At 46.8% G+C, this 18,631-nt stretch overlaps 4 protein-coding genes across 4 annotated transcripts; 2 read left to right on the top strand and 2 right to left on the bottom strand.

The window, feature by feature from the left end:
• Positions 1 to 1,868: 1,868 nt before the first annotated feature.
• N7469_010113 (uncharacterized protein) lies at positions 1,869 to 3,725 on the top strand (the record flags this gene model as incomplete). The annotated part of the gene is made up of 2 exons (XM_056649018.1): positions 1,869 to 1,979; positions 2,041 to 3,725. Exons 1-2 carry the CDS (start codon positions 1,886 to 1,888, stop codon positions 3,723 to 3,725), a joined length of 1,779 nt encoding a protein of 592 aa, XP_056496149.1. The 5' UTR covers positions 1,869 to 1,885.
• Positions 3,726 to 10,676: 6,951 nt separating this feature from the next.
• N7469_010112 (CHY zinc finger protein) lies at positions 10,677 to 14,139 on the top strand (the record flags this gene model as incomplete). The annotated part of the gene is made up of 9 exons (XM_056649017.1): positions 10,677 to 10,728; positions 11,040 to 11,180; positions 11,489 to 13,084; positions 13,136 to 13,223; positions 13,291 to 13,451; positions 13,509 to 13,543; positions 13,595 to 13,683; positions 13,743 to 13,883; positions 13,938 to 14,139. 9 exons carry the CDS (start codon positions 10,677 to 10,679, stop codon positions 14,137 to 14,139), a joined length of 2,505 nt encoding a protein of 834 aa, XP_056496148.1.
• A 158-nt stretch (positions 14,140 to 14,297) lies between these two features.
• N7469_010111 (Zn(II)2Cys6 transcription factor domain-containing protein) lies at positions 14,298 to 16,181 on the bottom strand (the record flags this gene model as incomplete). The annotated part of the gene is made up of 3 exons (XM_056649016.1): positions 14,298 to 15,281; positions 15,350 to 15,508; positions 15,630 to 16,181. Coding segments are annotated over 3 exons (1,695 nt in total), but the record flags the coding sequence as incomplete, so codon positions are not given.
• Positions 16,182 to 17,058: 877 nt separating this feature from the next.
• On the bottom strand, positions 17,059 to 18,320 carry N7469_010110 (putative 4-hydroxyphenylpyruvate dioxygenase 1; the record flags this gene model as incomplete). Its single annotated transcript, XM_056649015.1, has 4 exons — positions 17,059 to 17,072; positions 17,118 to 17,476; positions 17,538 to 17,597; positions 17,662 to 18,320. 4 exons carry the CDS (start codon positions 18,318 to 18,320, stop codon positions 17,059 to 17,061), a joined length of 1,092 nt encoding a protein of 363 aa, XP_056496146.1.
• Between the last annotated feature and the right edge of the window lie 311 nt (positions 18,321 to 18,631).

Raw genomic sequence — 18,631 nt, 5'->3', positions numbered from 1 at the left:
GTTTATGCCAAAACCACCAAGCCCTTATCCCAAAAGCCTTTCTATAAGCCTTCGCAAGCAATCTCACATTTCCCCATATGCCCCATGATCCCCATGTTAGGCTTCTAAGGAAATAAGGCTTACACCTAAGGGAGTATCCGTGACGAAAATAGTTTAACCGCCCCTATCAGTAGGCGAGTCAGCCGGCCCAGGAGAGCCCTTAGGCGACCAATGGTCGGTAGTGCGACAGTTCATCGGTCAGTCGATACTGCTCTATCGAGGCGCAAATCACCGGTGGCGAGGGCAAATGTTCAAACGATCAGTGGCGTGCGCGTAGACATAGGCTGGGAGCTTGACAAGTCACCACGCCGCTGACTTTCCTCCTGTGTGTCTCTCCGTGCTGAAAGTAAAATAGAAGATAGTCATATTTCTTACTTTGATTCTTGAATGACCAGTTCTTCTGGACTACATGGAGAAAAGATACTGTAGAGAGGGATGTGATTTACACGGATTATCCGTTGACCTACCGTTAGGGTGCACACCTGCATCAGACGAAGTACGAAAATACCTTGTACCTTTTCGCCCCGACAGGTCACAGGTTCTGAAAGAGTTTGCATTCTACAGTATGCTATTCCCATTTTGATGTCTTCGGTCCTTCTTCGCCCTTCTTGCCTTTCTACCGTAGCCCATTACCCCGGATGAAGCGTGACTAGAATGATCAAACCTAGAGGTGTTTTTGCCCTCAAAGATTGCTGTAGATTTCAAAGATACCAGATATAACACCAACCGGAAACAGACCGGTAAAGGAATGGCCATCACGGGTACAATACCCGCCAAATACCCGTCGATACGAAATCCAACCAATTCGGAAACACCTCGGAAGAGTCAGGGCAACGCAAGTGGAGAGAATGAGTGATTGTGACTGGAAGGAAGAATACCGGGGTACGGCCGATTACACGCGGGCAACAAGATGTACCGTGGGTGTATTGGGAAAGAGGATCCATGAGGTCCACTATGGGAGGATCTGTGTATCGTAACGTATTAGAGAGTAATATTGGTAAGAATGGGATAGGCCCCGTGATGCGACTGAAATTTCTCGCTTTGCCTCTCACCGATCCTGAAGCCTCCCCTTGTATCGTAATTGAAAATTACCGATTTATTCGATTTGATTTTCAATTTTCAATTTTCTGGATTATTATTATTTCTTTTCGGATTTTCCATTTTAGTTTTTTTCTTTTTTTTCTTCCCCAATTTTCGATTTTTTCCAATTTTCATTTTTCCCTTTTCACCCACTAGTAACTTCCCCCCCCTCTCTTTTCCACTCCAACTCCACTGCCGCCCCCGTCATTCTTATTATCGTTCCGCCCTCCTTCTTCTCTTTCCTTTCTCTCTTCTCGTCTTTCTACCATTATTCCTCCTCCCCACCTATCTACAACTATCTTCACCTTCACATCGCTGCTCGAAACGCGCCAATCCCTCTTTTGAACGCGTTCACCGGGCCATCTCCGATTTCTTACCTACCGGTTTCGTCTATCTCCGACCTCGGTGGCGTCTCGATTCTGCAACGAAGTCGAATTTTCACGCTTCAAATTCCCCCGAATTGTCGATCACTCTCTTCGTCTGAGTTACTGCTTCTTCAATCCCAAACGATTTTTTCGAAAAGAGACTCGATTGTAGCCAAACGGGTCTAGAATTTTCAGCTGTCTTGATCCTGCACACTACATTGCAGGGCTCCAACTCGAATTTTCAAGGCGTTATCTTCAACCGAAGAATTATCTAGAACTCTCTACCTCGTTTTCCAACCGCCGTACGATCACTCTCGGGGAAGACGGCGACCCCGGAACATCAACAACTTCATCTCTCAAAGCCAACAGCCACTACAATCAGTAGTTGTGGCGACGCTAATATGCCTCTAACAACACCGGTTTTGACGGTGGATGCCGATAATATTCACAAGGTTGATACTGCCAATGCTCAAAGTCTTCATGGAATGTGGATGGGTAAGTTCTAGCATGAGAGCCCTTTCTTAGCGTCAAAGTGATAGCTAACTTCTTTCGGTAGTCTTCTCGAAATGTGCCGATTACATGGACCAGGGTCGTCGGCTCGAGAACCTGAGCTGGCGTCTATGGACTCGGGAAACGTTTTGTGTTGAGCCGGAGAAATCGAGCGAGGCCTCAGTGCTCCCGAAATTACGCTCCGAGGCTGGTGATCTCCCGGAGCTCTCCGCCAGTGTCGAATCGGCTGCGTCCGACCAAGCCGAACGCATCGAAGCTCACATCAAGCGTCCTCAGTTTTCTGACTACAGACCTGCTGTAGTGCGTGAAGACTCACTGTCTAGTCTGGGCCGTGGAAAGGAGAAGCACATCACCTCGCTGGACCTGGAGCGTATGGTTCTAAATATCAAAGAGCGGAAAAGTCTGGAACCTCTGACCCCAACGATTGAGCCTGCCGCGCCCGTCGTTGACATCACCCCTCAACCATCAACTCCTACTCCTACCCCTCCATCGATCTCTACCGCTCGTCAGGTCACACCATTTCCTCGCCCTGCGCCGATGCCCCGTGAATCGACTGAATCCTGCTCTACTACCGCTCCCGAAGGAAATGACAGCGATACAGCACAGCTCAATGCGTCCGACACTAGCGTGTCTTCTTCGGGCGTTCTCCCAAGCCGTCCTGAATTAATCAAGTCCCCCAGCATTGTTCGCGGATTCTCTCCATCACACATTTCATCATCCTACCGGTCGCAACCCAAGCTATCTGTTGAACCGAGTCCGTCTCGCAGTGCCACCCAGCTCAAGCCATCTCCTCTTAAGAAGAAGGGAGGTATGTTCATGCTCGGTGGTTCGTCCGGTGACGACGACGAGAGTTCATTCGAAGATCGAATGGTTCGCCCTCAGGAATCCCAACCTAAGATGCCTAATGGTTCAGCATTGAAGCCTACGACTAGCCACCCAAGCCCCTCTAAGAAGGTCGCCTCATTTAGTGATGAGGTTGCTACGCGGACGATCCGGCCTACAAAGAGTCCTCTCAGCGCCGATGAGGATGCCATTGAAACCGACGACGAAGTTTCCGAGAGCGCTATTGAGGATGACGAAGATTCCGATTGGGAAGACTCGATTACCGAAAGTGGCACTGCAAGCATGGACGAGCGACCAGAGATGTTCCAGCGAGTGGATTCGCGACCGAATCTCGTGTCCCGCCGGTCCCTTCTGACCATGATGATGCACCAACCCACCAAAATTAACATGAATGGAAATACATTCCGGTCCAGTCCCGCCCTCCAGCGATCCCGCCTCACATCTCCTAATGGCCCATCTATTCCGACATCGCCTCCCGAGAACGACGAAGAAAACCTCACTATGCGTGGTCCTGACGTTCCTCGATCCAAGCCTATTGGAATGAAGGCGCCTGGACCTCAGTCGGTCGCCCACTCGCCACGAACTACCCGCCGCAACATGCTCGCGACTGAATTGACGGAATCTCTTCGCCGACATCTACTTTGGGAACGCCAACAAAAGAGCGCGACCGCCAATGCTTTCAAGCGTCGACATACGACCCATGATATGAAGAATCTTCAGGAGTACCCCGGTCCTAAGGGTCCTCACCAGGCTCCCGGCGGAGGACCAGCTGGAAACGCAGATGCGCATGCATCAAACCAAGCTTCCAAGGATCTTGCTAAGAACGGGTCTTGGACTAACTATGCGACGGATTTCGGTCCCTGGGAATACCACGTTAAGGGCTGGTAAACATGGGACCTCACCAACTTGATTTTGGATATACTTCCTCGCCACCACCTCTTCTCATGACATTTGTTTCTCTCCTCGCGACAGCGAGTCATTTTCATCGACACGATTATGAACATGCATTGCATTTAGGCGCACTTATTACGGCTTATTGTTACTGGGAACTGGGTCTCATCGGCTTTCGGGTTTTAGGGTCGTTCTCCTGGTACAGCATTCGCTGGGCGTCCCTTCGGACACCCTGTCTGGATCACCTACGACTGAATGGGGAGTTCTGTCCTTTACGAACTTAATATTCATGTACAGCTCCATATTCCACGTCCTCTTTTCTCTTCTTTATTTTCGGACCAGCTCCCTCGAATGGATGATGAACCACGGACTCTAATTTTTTTTTCTCCTTAAATCTATCTCACGAGATACTCCATATCGTTTCCTACTGGGTCAACCTATCATGACCGGAAAGTTTCAACCAAAAAAATTCCTATCAGCGACCTCATCTTGCACTGCAGTTAATTTTCAAAAACAAAAAAGAATGCTGCAACAAAACGTGCGAGCCTCTTCATTGTGAATCTTTTTTCTTCTTCTTCTTTCAAGTGCCCAATCCCCGCTGGAGTGGAATCTTTCTTCCTACAATCTTCATGTTCCTCTATTACCGACATTCGCGTTTTCGATACCAAATACCATGCACTTGTTTCCCTGCTTTTTTGCTCTCAGTGTCTCTCGGGCCTTTCATGCAAATGCAAGCCTTCGAGTTTCTCCCATGTACGCTATGCTATAACTGCTCCTATCTTCCCGGGCGCATCCTAACTCCCACCAAACCTGGAGTGAATAAAAATTCAATTGCGAATCGATCATATCCAACTTCTTATCTCTATGCATCTCGTATCCATCCGCGTAAGTTTAATAGATTATTTCCAAGGTATGATCAACGCCCGCGGCTGGCGCCATGCATTGAGTAAACTGGCGGTCTAGATGGTTCTGAAGTCGAAGGATCCCTGTACTACTTGTAGTATGTAGTAGTCAAGATGCAATGACTTTGCTTACATCTCCAAGGTAAGTCGGAGAATATCTTCAGTAAGGTCGACTCACTCCAACGAGTATTCCGGCCATAACTACTAAGTAGTATGAGGTTATACTAAAGACTCAAGATACTATACAGCGGAGGTACTTACTCCGCACGGCAGTCCCGAATCAACCAGAGGTCCGCAAAAGGTTTCCCGGTCGGTATACATCCTTGCTCATAACAACGCCAGATAAGTGTGTATCATGTGGGAAAGCCGGTGGTCTCTGCAGGGTGAAGTCTGGTGGCGTTGACACGTAAGAGAGAAGTCAAAGCCTTTCCTCTTTTTTTTTAACATTTTCTTTTTAATTTTTATGATTATTATTATTATTATTATTATTTCTCCTTGGATGGGGGTGTAGGGTTGTTGGTCATGATTAACTCATGGTTACATGGCGGACAGGGAAAATGGGATAATCCAGGGAAAAGAAAGATGGCGTGCAACCTGACTGTAGCCATTGGAAATCTTTTTGAAAAATGTGGTGAGATAGTCTATCGTCAACCAACCGCCCGGATATCCTAGTGAACAGCTTCCTGTTCCATAGGCAGTACTACCTGCCTAGGAGGGTATCGAGCAGCGGGTTCCCGGTCCCGACTCCAGGGAGAAGGGAAGATCGCAAGGCGCTGAGGGGGTGTCAGGTGGACGTTTGTGTTTTTCTTACTTTTTTTTTTTAATGATTCCTTTGCGATTTCGGACTATGGAGTACTAGGGAATGCTGTATGTAATAGATTTATTTTACGGAGTACTCTGGACTTTAGTTTTAGTGTAAATTTCTAAGACATTTTATATTGATCGTGAAATCTTCTACTTGTATACTTTGGGCTGGAGATCAACCAACTACCAGTGAGTGGTAGGTCTAAGAGCCCTTGAACTTATCTATTTTTGACGAACTGGACAAAAGTACCGACCATGGAAGAAGTCGATGAGATCCAGATCTTTTCGATCCCCCTCTCCTTTTTTACCTTCTCTCACCTCACCTCACCTCAGGTACATACTCTAAGCATGGATGGTCGCACAGTTCGCTTCACATGCGGAAACCATGACATCTGCCCACATTAGCCCCGCGCCAGACCTGCCCTGAAGGTAGGTGAGATGGTGGTGGTGGCTTCGCCGTAACTCGACCAGATAAGCGCTCAGTCCTTGATGACCTAGGAAGCCAGTTGTTCCTCCTGTGCATGGACTTCGGTATGGGCATGAAATATGGACATGGGCGTTTATGCTAAATGCCTTACAGCCAAAGTGACGATCAACCTTGAAGCTGTGCTGAGCTTGTGTTGCTAGCAAGGTTCTAGACTTTCCGGATGTGTTCGGGCAAGTTCCCCGGAGTACATACATAAGAGGAGAGATTGTAGTATGTAGAGCTAGCTTCATCACGACACTTATGATGCATAGTTTTCATCAGAAAGGTGTCACCTGAGTGCCATCAAGCTGGAACTGAGATCCAGGTACAGAATCTACAATCTCTGCTTTTGTTCTTTTCCTTTTTTTTTCTTTTTCTTTTTCTTTTTCTTTTTCTTTCTCTATTGCCTCCCTACCTTTCTTGTACTCCATTCCATAGTATAAACCGTGTTTCCTGTTATCTTGATGTCATCCCGTGATAGTCATGTGGCACGAAGAGTGGATCAAAGAAAGGAACACATGACTCTGGGGGAAGACGATCCTGCTGGATTCAGCAATCAGGCTCCTCTTTGCCTGCATCTCGCCACTATGCGCCCCAATTTCATAAGAAATAGAACTGTAGTTATGATTTGAACCAGTATTCAAGATGCCATGGCTGATACAGTACTGACTACATAGTACCCGTACTATGTGCTGATGTTCCATAGGGAGTAATTTTCATGTACCTTTTACAATCTAAGTGTATTATTTCTAAGCGGCAGATCCCCCAATAATATCTCAGCAATAGCCTATGAGGTTTCCCCTTTGGGCGACAACCAGACGTTGCATCCAGCCCCAAAAGTGGAATCTTTCAAGCACAAGTTCTGCTTTACATAAACCCCACATTTGGGTTCCTAAAACGCCCGACGCTTGACCTTCCCCAACTCCAATCCATTATACTGAATGGCCAATCGTCCGGCCGGTCCCGGTTACTCGTGGGGCGGACGAAAAATTTACTTGAGTCTAGAGAATTGTATTTAGGGATCAACCAGTTAGAATATTTCTGTTTTAATTACATTCTCTTCACCGAAGAGCCGCAAATTCAAGAGTGTACAGTACATATATCCATAGTTCTCAGTCTGGGCAGGTTCCATGGACTGAGAGAAATGCTTCGATTTATACAGTAGGAGATCGATTACTTCCAGTTGTAGATGTGGCTGGTGTTTGAAGATGAATCCGCGATTAAGGCAACTATAAACTACTCCATGTAGGCCACTCCAGCTTAACCCCCTACTCCGTACTCCGTCCTTCAATCCGCTAAGTCCAGCCACCTCCAGGAGCCTGATATATCACCTTTTCTTAATCTAGCAAGGTGCCGGCTCCTTCATATCCACTGTCATGCCCTTTTTGAATCGTCTCGTTGGCAGGAGCTCGATCTTAGCTCTCATTCAACCGCCGAGTGGGGATCTGTGGAGATCAGTGGATTAGTCCGATGAGTTGGAGAGCGCCGTGATTCGAAGAATTCCGCCGTTCGAAGGAGGGGGTCCTTGTGTACCGGTAACATGTACTCCGTAGTGTACTCCGTACAGAGTCATTGTTTTACACTGACACTTGTTCTCGGGGAATCCGCTTGCCGTTTGGGGAATCTAGGGCAATACTCTCTTTACAATCGGATTTTTTAGGTGGGGTTTAGGACCACTATGGGAAATTTTGCTTTTGACCCCCCACGGACTGAAGCCGATGGGTGAGAATTTAAAGCAAGGGTGGACTCGAAGAGATGATTTTCATTTGTTGTGGACTCAAAGCTTTGTTCGAGTGGGTTGGGTTTTGAAATTGGTCGGGCTGACATCTCAAATCTCGGCATGCCGATGCTGCATAAGAAGTTCGACGTGATAAGCGTACACAGGGTGCCCGGATTGATATCTGTTTAGACTTGGGAGTATGTTTAAGTCCTCTTTTTGTTTTACTTGATTGATAAAAGTGTAAAGATACCGTAATAGTTCATTTCTCTCATAATGTATTCATAGGTCTTTGACATAGTCACTGGCACTCGTCGCTCACCAAACCTCGTGTTCAATGATATCGACCATCCACTGTGGATTACGGATCGAGGTCCAAAATGCCGGTGTCTTGACTGGTCCCAGGACTGGGTTCCAGAACGGAAATTAGCGGGATCAGTCGCAATTCAATCATGACTCTTAACAATTACTCTTCGCTCTCAAGTTTTACGAGTTTCGTCATACAGTAGGTAGCGACTACTCTTAAGCCCCCTTGGTCATTCACCGGTGATGCTCTGGGCGGTTCTTCCGAATTTTCTCCTAGCTTCCTGACTTGCCACATGGTCTCCTATCATGATCTGGCAAGGATATTTGAATGGGATTTTGGAGGTTGCTATTTACACATGAATATGCATACAACCTACCGATCCCGACCATCCCGATATTAGTCGCGTGGGATGCCGAGACTAAAGTTGCTTGAGGGTAAATGTACCCCCATGCTTTTTAGATACCGTGGGGGTACACTGGGTACATCCAAAATGTGCTCTATGAGTATGGGACACAAAATTGCACCAAGTGCTAAGCAAAATACGCGTGTTTGACGAGGAGAATTGTGCGACGCGTGATTGGACCCATTTGGCCTCGGTCGGCATGGGTCTTGTCTCACGTGAACGCACAGTCCAGGAGCTCTGTCCTCCGACGAATCACACTTTTTAGATGCGTCTCCATATCAGAATTACATGAACATTGGAGATGTATTGAATTGGATACAACAAGTTGTCTATATTATCAAATTATCCCCATCTAATCAAAGTAATCATACATAATATTGATATTCCCGATCAAACTGCCGAAAGTCTGCATTCAGCGCAATTGTGCGCCTGCAGCCGTGGGCGGCGCGTGAACAATTCCATGGTCGTTTTGGCTTGCCCTGGCCCGTTCCAGAAGCTTTCTGGAAGGCCGATCCGGCATGCTTTTCTGCTCTTCCGGAGATACACTAGTCTCATTTCGGTAAAGTGTATAGCCTGAATCGGGAAATATATTTCCGTACAATACCACTAGTCGTTATTTTGTATTACATGGTGGGGTCTGTCAATACACTCTCTCCGCTCAGATACATCTGCCATCTGCTCACTGGTATACAAAATCTACTGTACAAAATGTACACATGTACTCCGTGGAGATCAGTGGATGGTGTTGGCAAATCCATGCATAAGTTCTTACAATGTGGGGGAAAGAAAACTATTGCTCGGAATTTCCATTCAAGGAGGAAAATGGCCAGCACAGTATGTTGAATGAGTAACTGTAGTATCCCGAAGTATTCCGCATTCCCTGTATAGAAGACGGGGTATACCTACATGTACACTCGGACATTCTGCATCCTAACGGCCGTTGGAGAATGTTTGTCACCACTTAAGAGCTGGCACCAATCTCCGGCTACACTTAGCAGAGTCTATCGCAGCCACAATTACCGGGGTATATCGACTGGGTTGATCTAGGGTTGTATGACTGTTATGTGATGGTGCTAGGGATGGCAAACGCGCGAAATTAACTATTCCTGCAGCCACCGGGCGCAGACCCCTGTTGCAATGAATGTCGGTGAACTTTAACCGCGTTCAGGATGCGGAGACGACCTTCTTACTTGATCAAATGTATTCATTACTATATGATATCTACTTTTTGCTATAATAAAGTTAACGGGTTATTGCTTCGCCGAGAGCACGTTCTACATACATATGTACTATGTACAAAGTCAGAGCTACATACAAGTACACACTAGTGTGTGAGTGGCAACTAATTATCGAAGTGTCCACTACTGTACTGCACTTTTACAAATTGTGCCAACTAAATAGTTATCATGTCGACTTCCAGGTATGATGATGTGGCTGCTGTAAATAAAGATCACATATTCTTGGCCTTGCCAACACTGCAGGAACACTTTGCAATATTCAGATTCCCAACCTGGACTATAATATGTATGTGCTATTATATCGACGCTTAATGCGGTGTGGCCTGTTTGATCACCGTGCACGACAGGGTGCATGAACGTATGATATTGCTTGGATACCGCCAGGCCGAACCCTTCTCCGCAACTGCATTGAGGGGAGTAAATTGCGCGGGGAGACGATCACTGCAGGCAAGTAGTAAATGGTACGCATAGCCTACAATTTTTGGCAGTGGTAATTGAGGTCATTTATGCGAATAGTACTCGAATCTGTTCCACATAGTTCATAGTACTATTGCTTTATTGTTTTGACTAATTGATAGTCATAGTTGGTTCTTCAATCCATGTTTGCGAATCGAGTACATTGATTTTAGTTCTAGTCATCATACACCAATCCGCGCAGCTATGACAATATCTGGAATTTTTCATCTTCGAACACTCTTCATGAATCAAAGCCTCTCAAGATGACTGGGTCACCACCAACGTGAGTCAGATTGAATCACGGCGGGGCGTGAGATCATCTCATGTCTTGGCATTACCTGCCGCAACACCTCAAACTAGTATATCTCTTTTGATCCTTCACTTCCTACATTTCTTGCATTTGCATCCACCTGCCTGGCCATTATTTCATTGATAGCGGCTAGAGTAAATCTGGCGGTATTCTATTTCTGTCATCTCTCCCATCCAACCGGGATTTTCCTCGCCCACCGCGGTCCAACGCACTGCAGATCTGTCCTGTCGATCCTGGAAAGGTCACCCGATCTCTGCGTTGGCAATTCAAACGCTACCCTGAGTACTCTTTTCGCCCCCGGCTCTCCCGTTCGTTCATTCGGCTACAGCTAGACCCGTCACCGACATGGAAAACGGGTCAGTTGACAGCTCTGCGGGCCCGGAGCCCCAGGTCCATCGTAAGTCCATGTATCTCCCACCACTGGCTCAATCTCGAACGGCCGGATCCACGATCAATATACGAACAAGCGCTGGTTTGTCGTTATAGCCCGCTAGTTTTGTATTTTGAGCCCCCTTCGGTGCCAGTTACAGACTTTATGCAACCCACATGTCGCGTCTGCCACACGATTGCTGTCATGGCTCACCCCTGCAGGTGCTTTTTACGTGTGCGCGGAACTTGCATCGCGCAGGGTCTCTGGACCGCGGGCTGAGCGGGCAGCACAACGGCCCGTAACCTTTTTGATCACACGCTCATTTTGATACTTTGTAGGATCTGAGCAGTTGCCTCTGACTGATGAGTTGGCATCCCCAGCGACAACGCATGGCGTTGCAGCCACTTCTTCATCGAGTGCTGCTCGCCAATCATCTTCTAGGGGACGGGCCAAATGCCGTTATTTCTCTACCAAGAAGGGTAGGTTTTTGCGTTTAGTTTATGCTGTTTTGGACCAGAGCTGTCATTTAGATCTGTGTGGCTGTTTTATATCGACATATGATGGTTACAGATCTATCCTCACGGCAATGTCGATGGGCTATCCATGTGAGATTGCACATGTAATTGTGGGCTTTTATTTCTGCCTCGCATCCTTAGTGGTGTGTTTAAAATTCATGATTCTGGCAATGGAGGAATTCATGTATATTGCATTTTGCCGTGATCTACTTGGCCGCGTTGTTCAATATGCCATTTGTGATTATTGATAATGGGAGCTGACGTCTATCTAGGTTGCCGTGCTGGTGCAGAGTGTCCCTTTGTCCATGATTCTTCCAACATCAAGCAGGGCCGTATTCAGTCTGACCAGAAGTCCAAGGCACAAGCGTCGCCTGATAGCTCCCAAAGTACGGGCTCTAGTGTAGCTTCTGGAGTCCAGAATCTGAGCATCGGTCCAGACTCGCCGAAGCAAAAGCCTGCATCTTCACATGTTCCTCATTCCCAGCCTCAAAGACCTGTGTCGAAGATCGAACAAAATGACCCAAGAGAATTTCAGATCAATCAGTTGAGGCGACGCTATCGTCCCGTGGAGACGTCTGATGATACGGGCTCTACTCTGAAGTTCGGTTTAGTGCCATCTGACCCAGACTTCCCATTCGAGTTGGATAGTTTACAATGTGTGCTGTATGTTCCATACAATTTTCCAGGAACAGGACGCCCGACCTTGGCTGTCACAAATCCCGAAATGGAACCAGCGTATCAGACAAATGTCGGTAGAGGATTCGATGATATCGTTGATTTCACACTACGTACCAATGGCCGAGGAACTTTGCTTAACTGGCTGAACACCTTAGACAGGCAGCTTGAGCGGCTACTCACTACCCTCGAAAGGGGCCCGACTCTAAAGTTCGTGGCCAACACTGGGGACAATGTTACGAGCGTGGAGTCTGTACCTAGCCAAAAGGCCGCCTCAGCTCCAGCTCCCACTCCAAAAGGACCAGCCGAGGTTACTACTCTAGATCAAGCACCCAAACCACCGACAAAAGTTCCAAGTTACACGGCAGAACAAAGAGCATCAGCCGAGAAACGGAAATTAACGGACACAAAGCAATTGGAGGCCCGCTTGGGGAGGCTCCCACTGTTTCAAAAACGAACGGAGAACTGCTTCATTATTCCCATTCAGCCGAACAAACCAGATCGCCTGCCCCAGTCGCTTCAGTTGGTAAAAACCGTGAAGCTTTCAATTCCTCATTTGTATCCGCTGGAACACAGTTCAATTGAGATACAAGGAGTCGACAGCCCTGAGGCGAGATCTGTGGAAGTCGGGTTCATTGAATGGTTTGAAAAGAACACCCAAATGAACCTGGTCTCACAGATCAACTATCTGGCTAGTAACATGCACAACTTTGCGAAGACTCCTCTTCCTGAAGTAGCTGAGCAGATGCAACATGTGCACGTCTCCGAGGCTATGGACCAGAGCTCGCGTCCAGTGGAAAATGAAACTTCTACCGAACCTGCTGGAGACCGACCTCATCTACATATTATTCCCCGTCCTCCTGAGTGGTCTGTTCAGGAAGGCCATAGTGGCAGTGAGACTACCGAAGAATCCAGCTATGATGAGGAAGAGGATGAGGAGGATGGCGAAGAGACAGACGGTGGCGCGCCTGTTCCTGCTACTCTAGATACTCCTGGTCGTGGAGTTGCACTTTCATTCCCATTCTTAGAGCTCTATGGGATCGAGCTATTGGAAATTATTCACCTTGCCATCACGATTAAGTGTGAGCGTTGCAAGGAGTCTATGGACATCAAAAACGTTCCTCACCTGAAAGACGCCAAAGATGTACCAAAGGTCGAATCCTGCAAGAAATGCGCCAGTTCAATGAGCATTGGTAGGTAAAATGCTAAAATTTCTTGATGATGAATCTTACAGGTTTTATTAGGTTTCCGGAAACAATTAATGCATTCTCATGCCAACCGTGCTGGATATCTAGATCTCGAAGGCTGCACAATCGTGGATCTTCTGCCCAGGTATGCTCTTATCTTGCGTGGAAACCATACTCTGCCTTTTTGCACAGATCTTACTGACCCTGAGAAGTAACTTTCTTCCCACCTGTGCTGAGTGCTCAACAGAATACCATGCCCCCGGTGTGTCTGCTGTACGTGCAGAGAGCGCCATGGCTATCTGCCGCCATTGCCATCGTAAGATGGTGTTCAAAATCCCTGAAGTCAAGTTCTTGCTGGTAGGAACTGCAGCAGGTGGGTGCATCTTTCAAAGAAAGACATAGTCCAAGAACAGCCACTAAAGAAAAGCAGCTTCCTCCCGTGCTGGCCTCCCGTTGAAAAAGAAGGTAGGCAAACTCACAAAATCTTTCTCGTCTATTATACTGACAATTTTATAGCCGAAGGAGGTGCTTGGCATTGTCGCTGGCCAGGAGTTGCCTCGGCGAGGCCGTTGCCAGCATTACGGCAAAAGTTATCGTTGGTTCCGGTCAGTATAGAGAAGCTCATCCCCTAGATGCTTTTTTCCCCCTTACTCACCCCAAACAGGTTCAGTTGCTGCTCCAAAGTTTTCCCATGTGATAAGTACGAACCCGTGTTATTCGGAGATAATGGAACGGATACTTATAAACCTAGGTGTCATGATGCAGAAGCGGATCATCCCAATGAACATGCGAATCGTATGATTTGGTATGACGCGCTAACCCCGATGCCTTATATCAATGACTAATGGATTATCGCTAGTGGCTTCTGCTCCCGAGAGCAAATTTATAGACCGGAGAATTGCGGGATCTGCAGGGCAACACTCATCGGAAAGGCAGGAAGTGGATTCTGGGAGGGTGGTAAAGGAACCAGAAACCGCGCACTTATGAGCCGCAAGGATCCTCGGAAATACAAACGTCGAGGAGCAACGGCCCCAGGCGGATCAAGTTCCAAGAAAAAATAGACACTTGTCAATTTTATTAGGGCTTGATTCGTTAGGACATATTGCATACCGCATCTTGCATACGGGATGTCCTATTTATAGATTCTTAAATCTGAATAAAAGCAAATTTATGTCAATGCTCATAAATTCTTGAGATGTTCTATGAAAGGAATTCTAAATTACTCCACAGCAAAGGCTGTTTGATGCTGAAATCCCGGAGAGACTTCAATCGAGTCCATCGGTAAATCTTGAAAGTCTACTACATGCAGGAAGCAGTCAATATCCGAGCCTGGGGAGCCAAAAGTTTCATCCAAGCTTGCACTACTACAAGTGGTAGGAGAATATTGCATGCTATCTGGACTTCCAGCATATGTCGGGCTCCGAACCATAGGCTCCCCTCCACCCTCCATAGCATCCCATTCCCTATTTGCAACACCCAAGAAATACAAGGCCATTTCTAGACCAAGTTTCCCGGCAATTTCCAGAACACGCTGGCACCAGAGGAACTTTTCCCGACTCCTGGATAGAATCAAGGACCTGAAAACATTTCCAATGGTGCCGAAGACAACGTGTGTACCCCATATCCGATTCATGGGCTGCATGCAATATGGGATAGCCCGGCACACCTGATCAATATAGTACCTGGCCAGAACGAAGTCTTCGTAGCTTGATGGGTCGACGGGTAAGAAATTTGTTGGTAGTGCTGAGGCATTGGCGTAAACGACATTCATTTGCGCTCGGTAGACTAGCATGTGGGCGACGTTCATGGCTGTCCAGTAGAGAAGATGTATTCTCGCATTATCCATCGAGGAGAATCGATAGAATTGTTCAAAGGGGCTAATCTCTGTCAACTTTTTGTTGAACTTTTTGAGATCCTTTTCTTCACATAACGTCGGAGCACCTCCGATGACTTCTTCTCGCTCGGTGTACCAGGCTATTAATTTGTTTCGGAAGTCCACAATGGTTTTGAGAAGGGCTAAGCAGGATTTGGGACTTGCTCCTGGATGATTCATGGGCAGTGTGCGCGTGAACTCAATCGTTTCGGCAAATGATTGGCCCATAGTGAACATCTCGAACAGTTCATCTAAAGGTGATTCAGGATTGGATTTTGTAAGATGATCTGTTGAGCCCCCTGGCCCTCGCTCTGCTAATATGCCATATATCTACGTATGTTAGTAAAATTCGAGTCATATTTCGCAAGAGGAGCAGAAGAAAGAAATGGTGAGCATACAATTGTCAATTTAGCATGACCGCTAGCGATAACATGTATCAATGGATTCGTGACTACTTCTGGCTGATTTTCCTTCAGTAAGGTATTCATGGCTTGCATATGAAAGACCCAGGGGTCGAAGCCATTTGCGCAGTCATAAACACCGCTTTGTCCTGTCGTCTTTTTGATCGCTATGCATTTCTTAAAGACGAGTGTCAGCACAATAGGCTCTGGTATAGATAGAGAGTATTGTCTACTCCCCGAAAAGAAGGAGACAATAGTGACTCGATATCCGACTTACCTCAATCATTTGGAAGATTACTGTTGCATAAAGAGCATCTTCAGTGTGAGTTCTTGTGCAAAGCATCTTTGACATCGACCTCATTGAAGAGTTATATAGTTGAATGCCATGATGGGAAAGACGGTCATCATTATTGAGTCGACCCACATAGGCACAGGAGATGGCAGAGAGTGCGCGTTGGAGCATCAAAGTCCTATTTGGTAATGCATGGAAGCTCGATATGAGATATCGCCACGAGTCCAATCGAGAGTCTTCCTCTGAATGGCTGGGAAAATAAGCTCCCATAAAGGTAGCAAAGAGCTGCTCTCGTATTTGAGGATCAGAATTGATGTCCTCGGGGTTTTTGGGCGTTGCCATCCGCGTGCGACCGACAGCTTGTAACTGCATAGTCGTCTGATCATAACTGATGAAGATTCGATTGGTAGAATATCCACCACAATCAACCCCTCTTTTTATGCATTGTGAGCATTCTGGTATTTGTAGACTACACTGCAGAGGCGAATAAGCATCGGTCGCACTGATTGACCCTACTAGGGAGGACTTATGGCTTGCCTGCCAAGATATAGTGTATGTTGCTAACCTTAATTTTTCGCTTTCTGCAGGTCAAGCATCCCTTTGAAGAGTATGGAGCTCCCCCCCATTATTGCAATGGTAGTTTGATCAATATTACCGAGAGTCTATAGAAGCAAGTTCAAGGTTGTGATGAAGTTTAAGGAGAAAATAGATGGCGGACGACTCTCTCCCCCGTACGGCCCCTCTGTTATTTAAGTAATTTCTACGCGGGGAAACTAAGAGCCTCTAACGACTATCGCATCATATTTGGCCCCCGGTCTAGTGCACATCTTCATCATACAGGGCAATTCTGCGGCGACGTGGACATTGTAGCGAGGATTTTAAGCATGCAAATCACGAAAATACTCTAACCAAATCGGGTAATCGAGTTGTAGCGTGAAGATTAGTCCCGGAAAGGTAATGATCTGCACTTAGCTCGTAAATCTCAGCCAATCAGGATAGACTCATTCACAGCCCTAGTGGTTCCAAAGTACATATGGGGCTGATTTTAAGAGTTCGTGATGGAGCAAGTGAAGGGATTTGCATAAAATTGGACCGCTACTATCAAAATACCTCAAATGGATTAGAGCACTACTAAAAAAAGTTACACTCTCGTCATGATTTGACTCAAATATATGCAAACACGCCTGAATAATGCAGATAAACGGCACAAGAGGCCAAAGCTTCACCAATGAAAGCTCAATTTTGAATCCCAACCTATCTTAAATGAGGTTCCCACGCAGTTCCTGCTCCCGCTCGATGGCCTCGAACAGTGATTTGAAGTTTCCGGCCCCAAACCCCTCGAAATTGTGCCGCTGAATAATCTCGATGAAAACCGTGGGGCGGTCCATTAGATGCTAAAAGGAAAGCGAGAATGTTAGCAGGCCGACGCTAGAGTATAGAAGGATATGTTCATGCAAATAGCCCCCAACGTACCTTGGTGAAGAGCTGAAGGAGGTAACCCCCCCTCGTCAAAGTCAATTAGAATGTCGAGGCTCTTGATGACTTCAAAGTCTTCCTTCAAAACTAAGGAAGACTTCTTGAGGCGTGCTTTCATATCAGTGTAGTATGTCTCCGGAACCTTGATGAACTCTACACCACGGGCCTTCAGATTGGTGATATCGCGAATAATATCATCTGTCATGAGAGCAATGTGCTGAACACCGGCTCCATTGTAAAAGTCGACGTATTCCTCAATCTGAGATTGCTTCTTCCCCTTGGCAGGCTCGTTGATAGGCATTTTGACGATGTCGTTAGGAGAAGACATGACGATGCTCTTCAAAGCCGAGAATTCACTGATGAATTTAGGTTAGTTTTGCTTATTCTGAAGAATCCACTTTTCAAGGTTTAACGTACGTGCAAATCTGACTATCGTCGACAGACCAGAATCGGTGGAAACCAAGTGCTTTCTCGTAGCTGTTGATCAGATTAGTCCAAATCCGACTTTTACAAATGCAAAAGCAGTCAAAATGAAACTCACTATTCACAGACTTTATCCATCTCATTCCAATCTTGGTTCCCGACGCAGTGGTCAATGCGCTTAAGTTGGACATCAGGCAAATATTTAGCTACTGGGTCTTCAGGTCCAGTCTCGGCTCGATACCCCGGCAAAAAAGCGCCACGATATCCACCCCTTTCGATCAGAGTGTGGGTCGTCTGACCGTATGTTTGAATTGTAGCAACTTTGACGCAGCCGTCCTTATCTTCCAGAAGTTGGGGAGCGGAGACGACCTTTGCACCGTTCCGAGTGGCAGCAGAAAACACCGCATCAACATCATCAACCTCAAAGGCGACATCCTTGACGGCATCACCATGTTGCTCGAGGTGGGCATGAATTTCACGTAGAGTCTCCTGCTCTTCGGGGGTGAACCGGTCAATTTGACTTTGTGAGCGAAGAGGGGATGTCAAGATGAAAGTGATATTGCCGTTGCGCACAACATGCGAGCAGATACTGCGGCAGCCAGTCTCGAGACCGCGATAGGCGACCCGCTTAAAGCCCATGCGAGTGATGTAGTATGTTGCAGCTTGCTTGGCGTTGCCCACGTACCAGTGGACGGAGTCATAGCCACGATAACTGGCTAGAGATCCACCATTAGATACTGAGGGCGGAGGACTGTTGGAGATGGCCGAAGGTGCCATAATGATTGTTATAGTCAAAAAAGACGAAGGTAGTTAGACTCTTGAAGCAGATTCCAATGTATTCGTGAAGGACTTCAGTATCGGGGTACTTTCTAGTCTTATTGTTTTCGGAGAAAGTACTCGAGTGCTGTTGGAATGGGTTGATCTGAGAGGAAACTCTGCTAGTAAAAGTAATTTTATAGGCGCCATCCAAGACAACCTCAAGTAAGCGTAGTCATTTGACGGATATTCTTTGGTTGTCCCGTCGTCATTCGCGCTTCCTTTGCCCCAATAGCCGTTGTATCCTGAGATTCCCTGAAATATCCGGTAAC

Source organism: Penicillium citrinum, assembly GCF_028827155.1.
Source record: "Penicillium citrinum strain IBT 23319 chromosome Unknown utg000009l:1.0-4274883.0:1.0-4276374.0, whole genome shotgun sequence".
Lineage (NCBI taxonomy): Eukaryota > Fungi > Ascomycota > Eurotiomycetes > Eurotiales > Aspergillaceae > Penicillium > Penicillium citrinum.
This window is presented reverse-complemented; position numbering and strand designations above follow the sequence as displayed.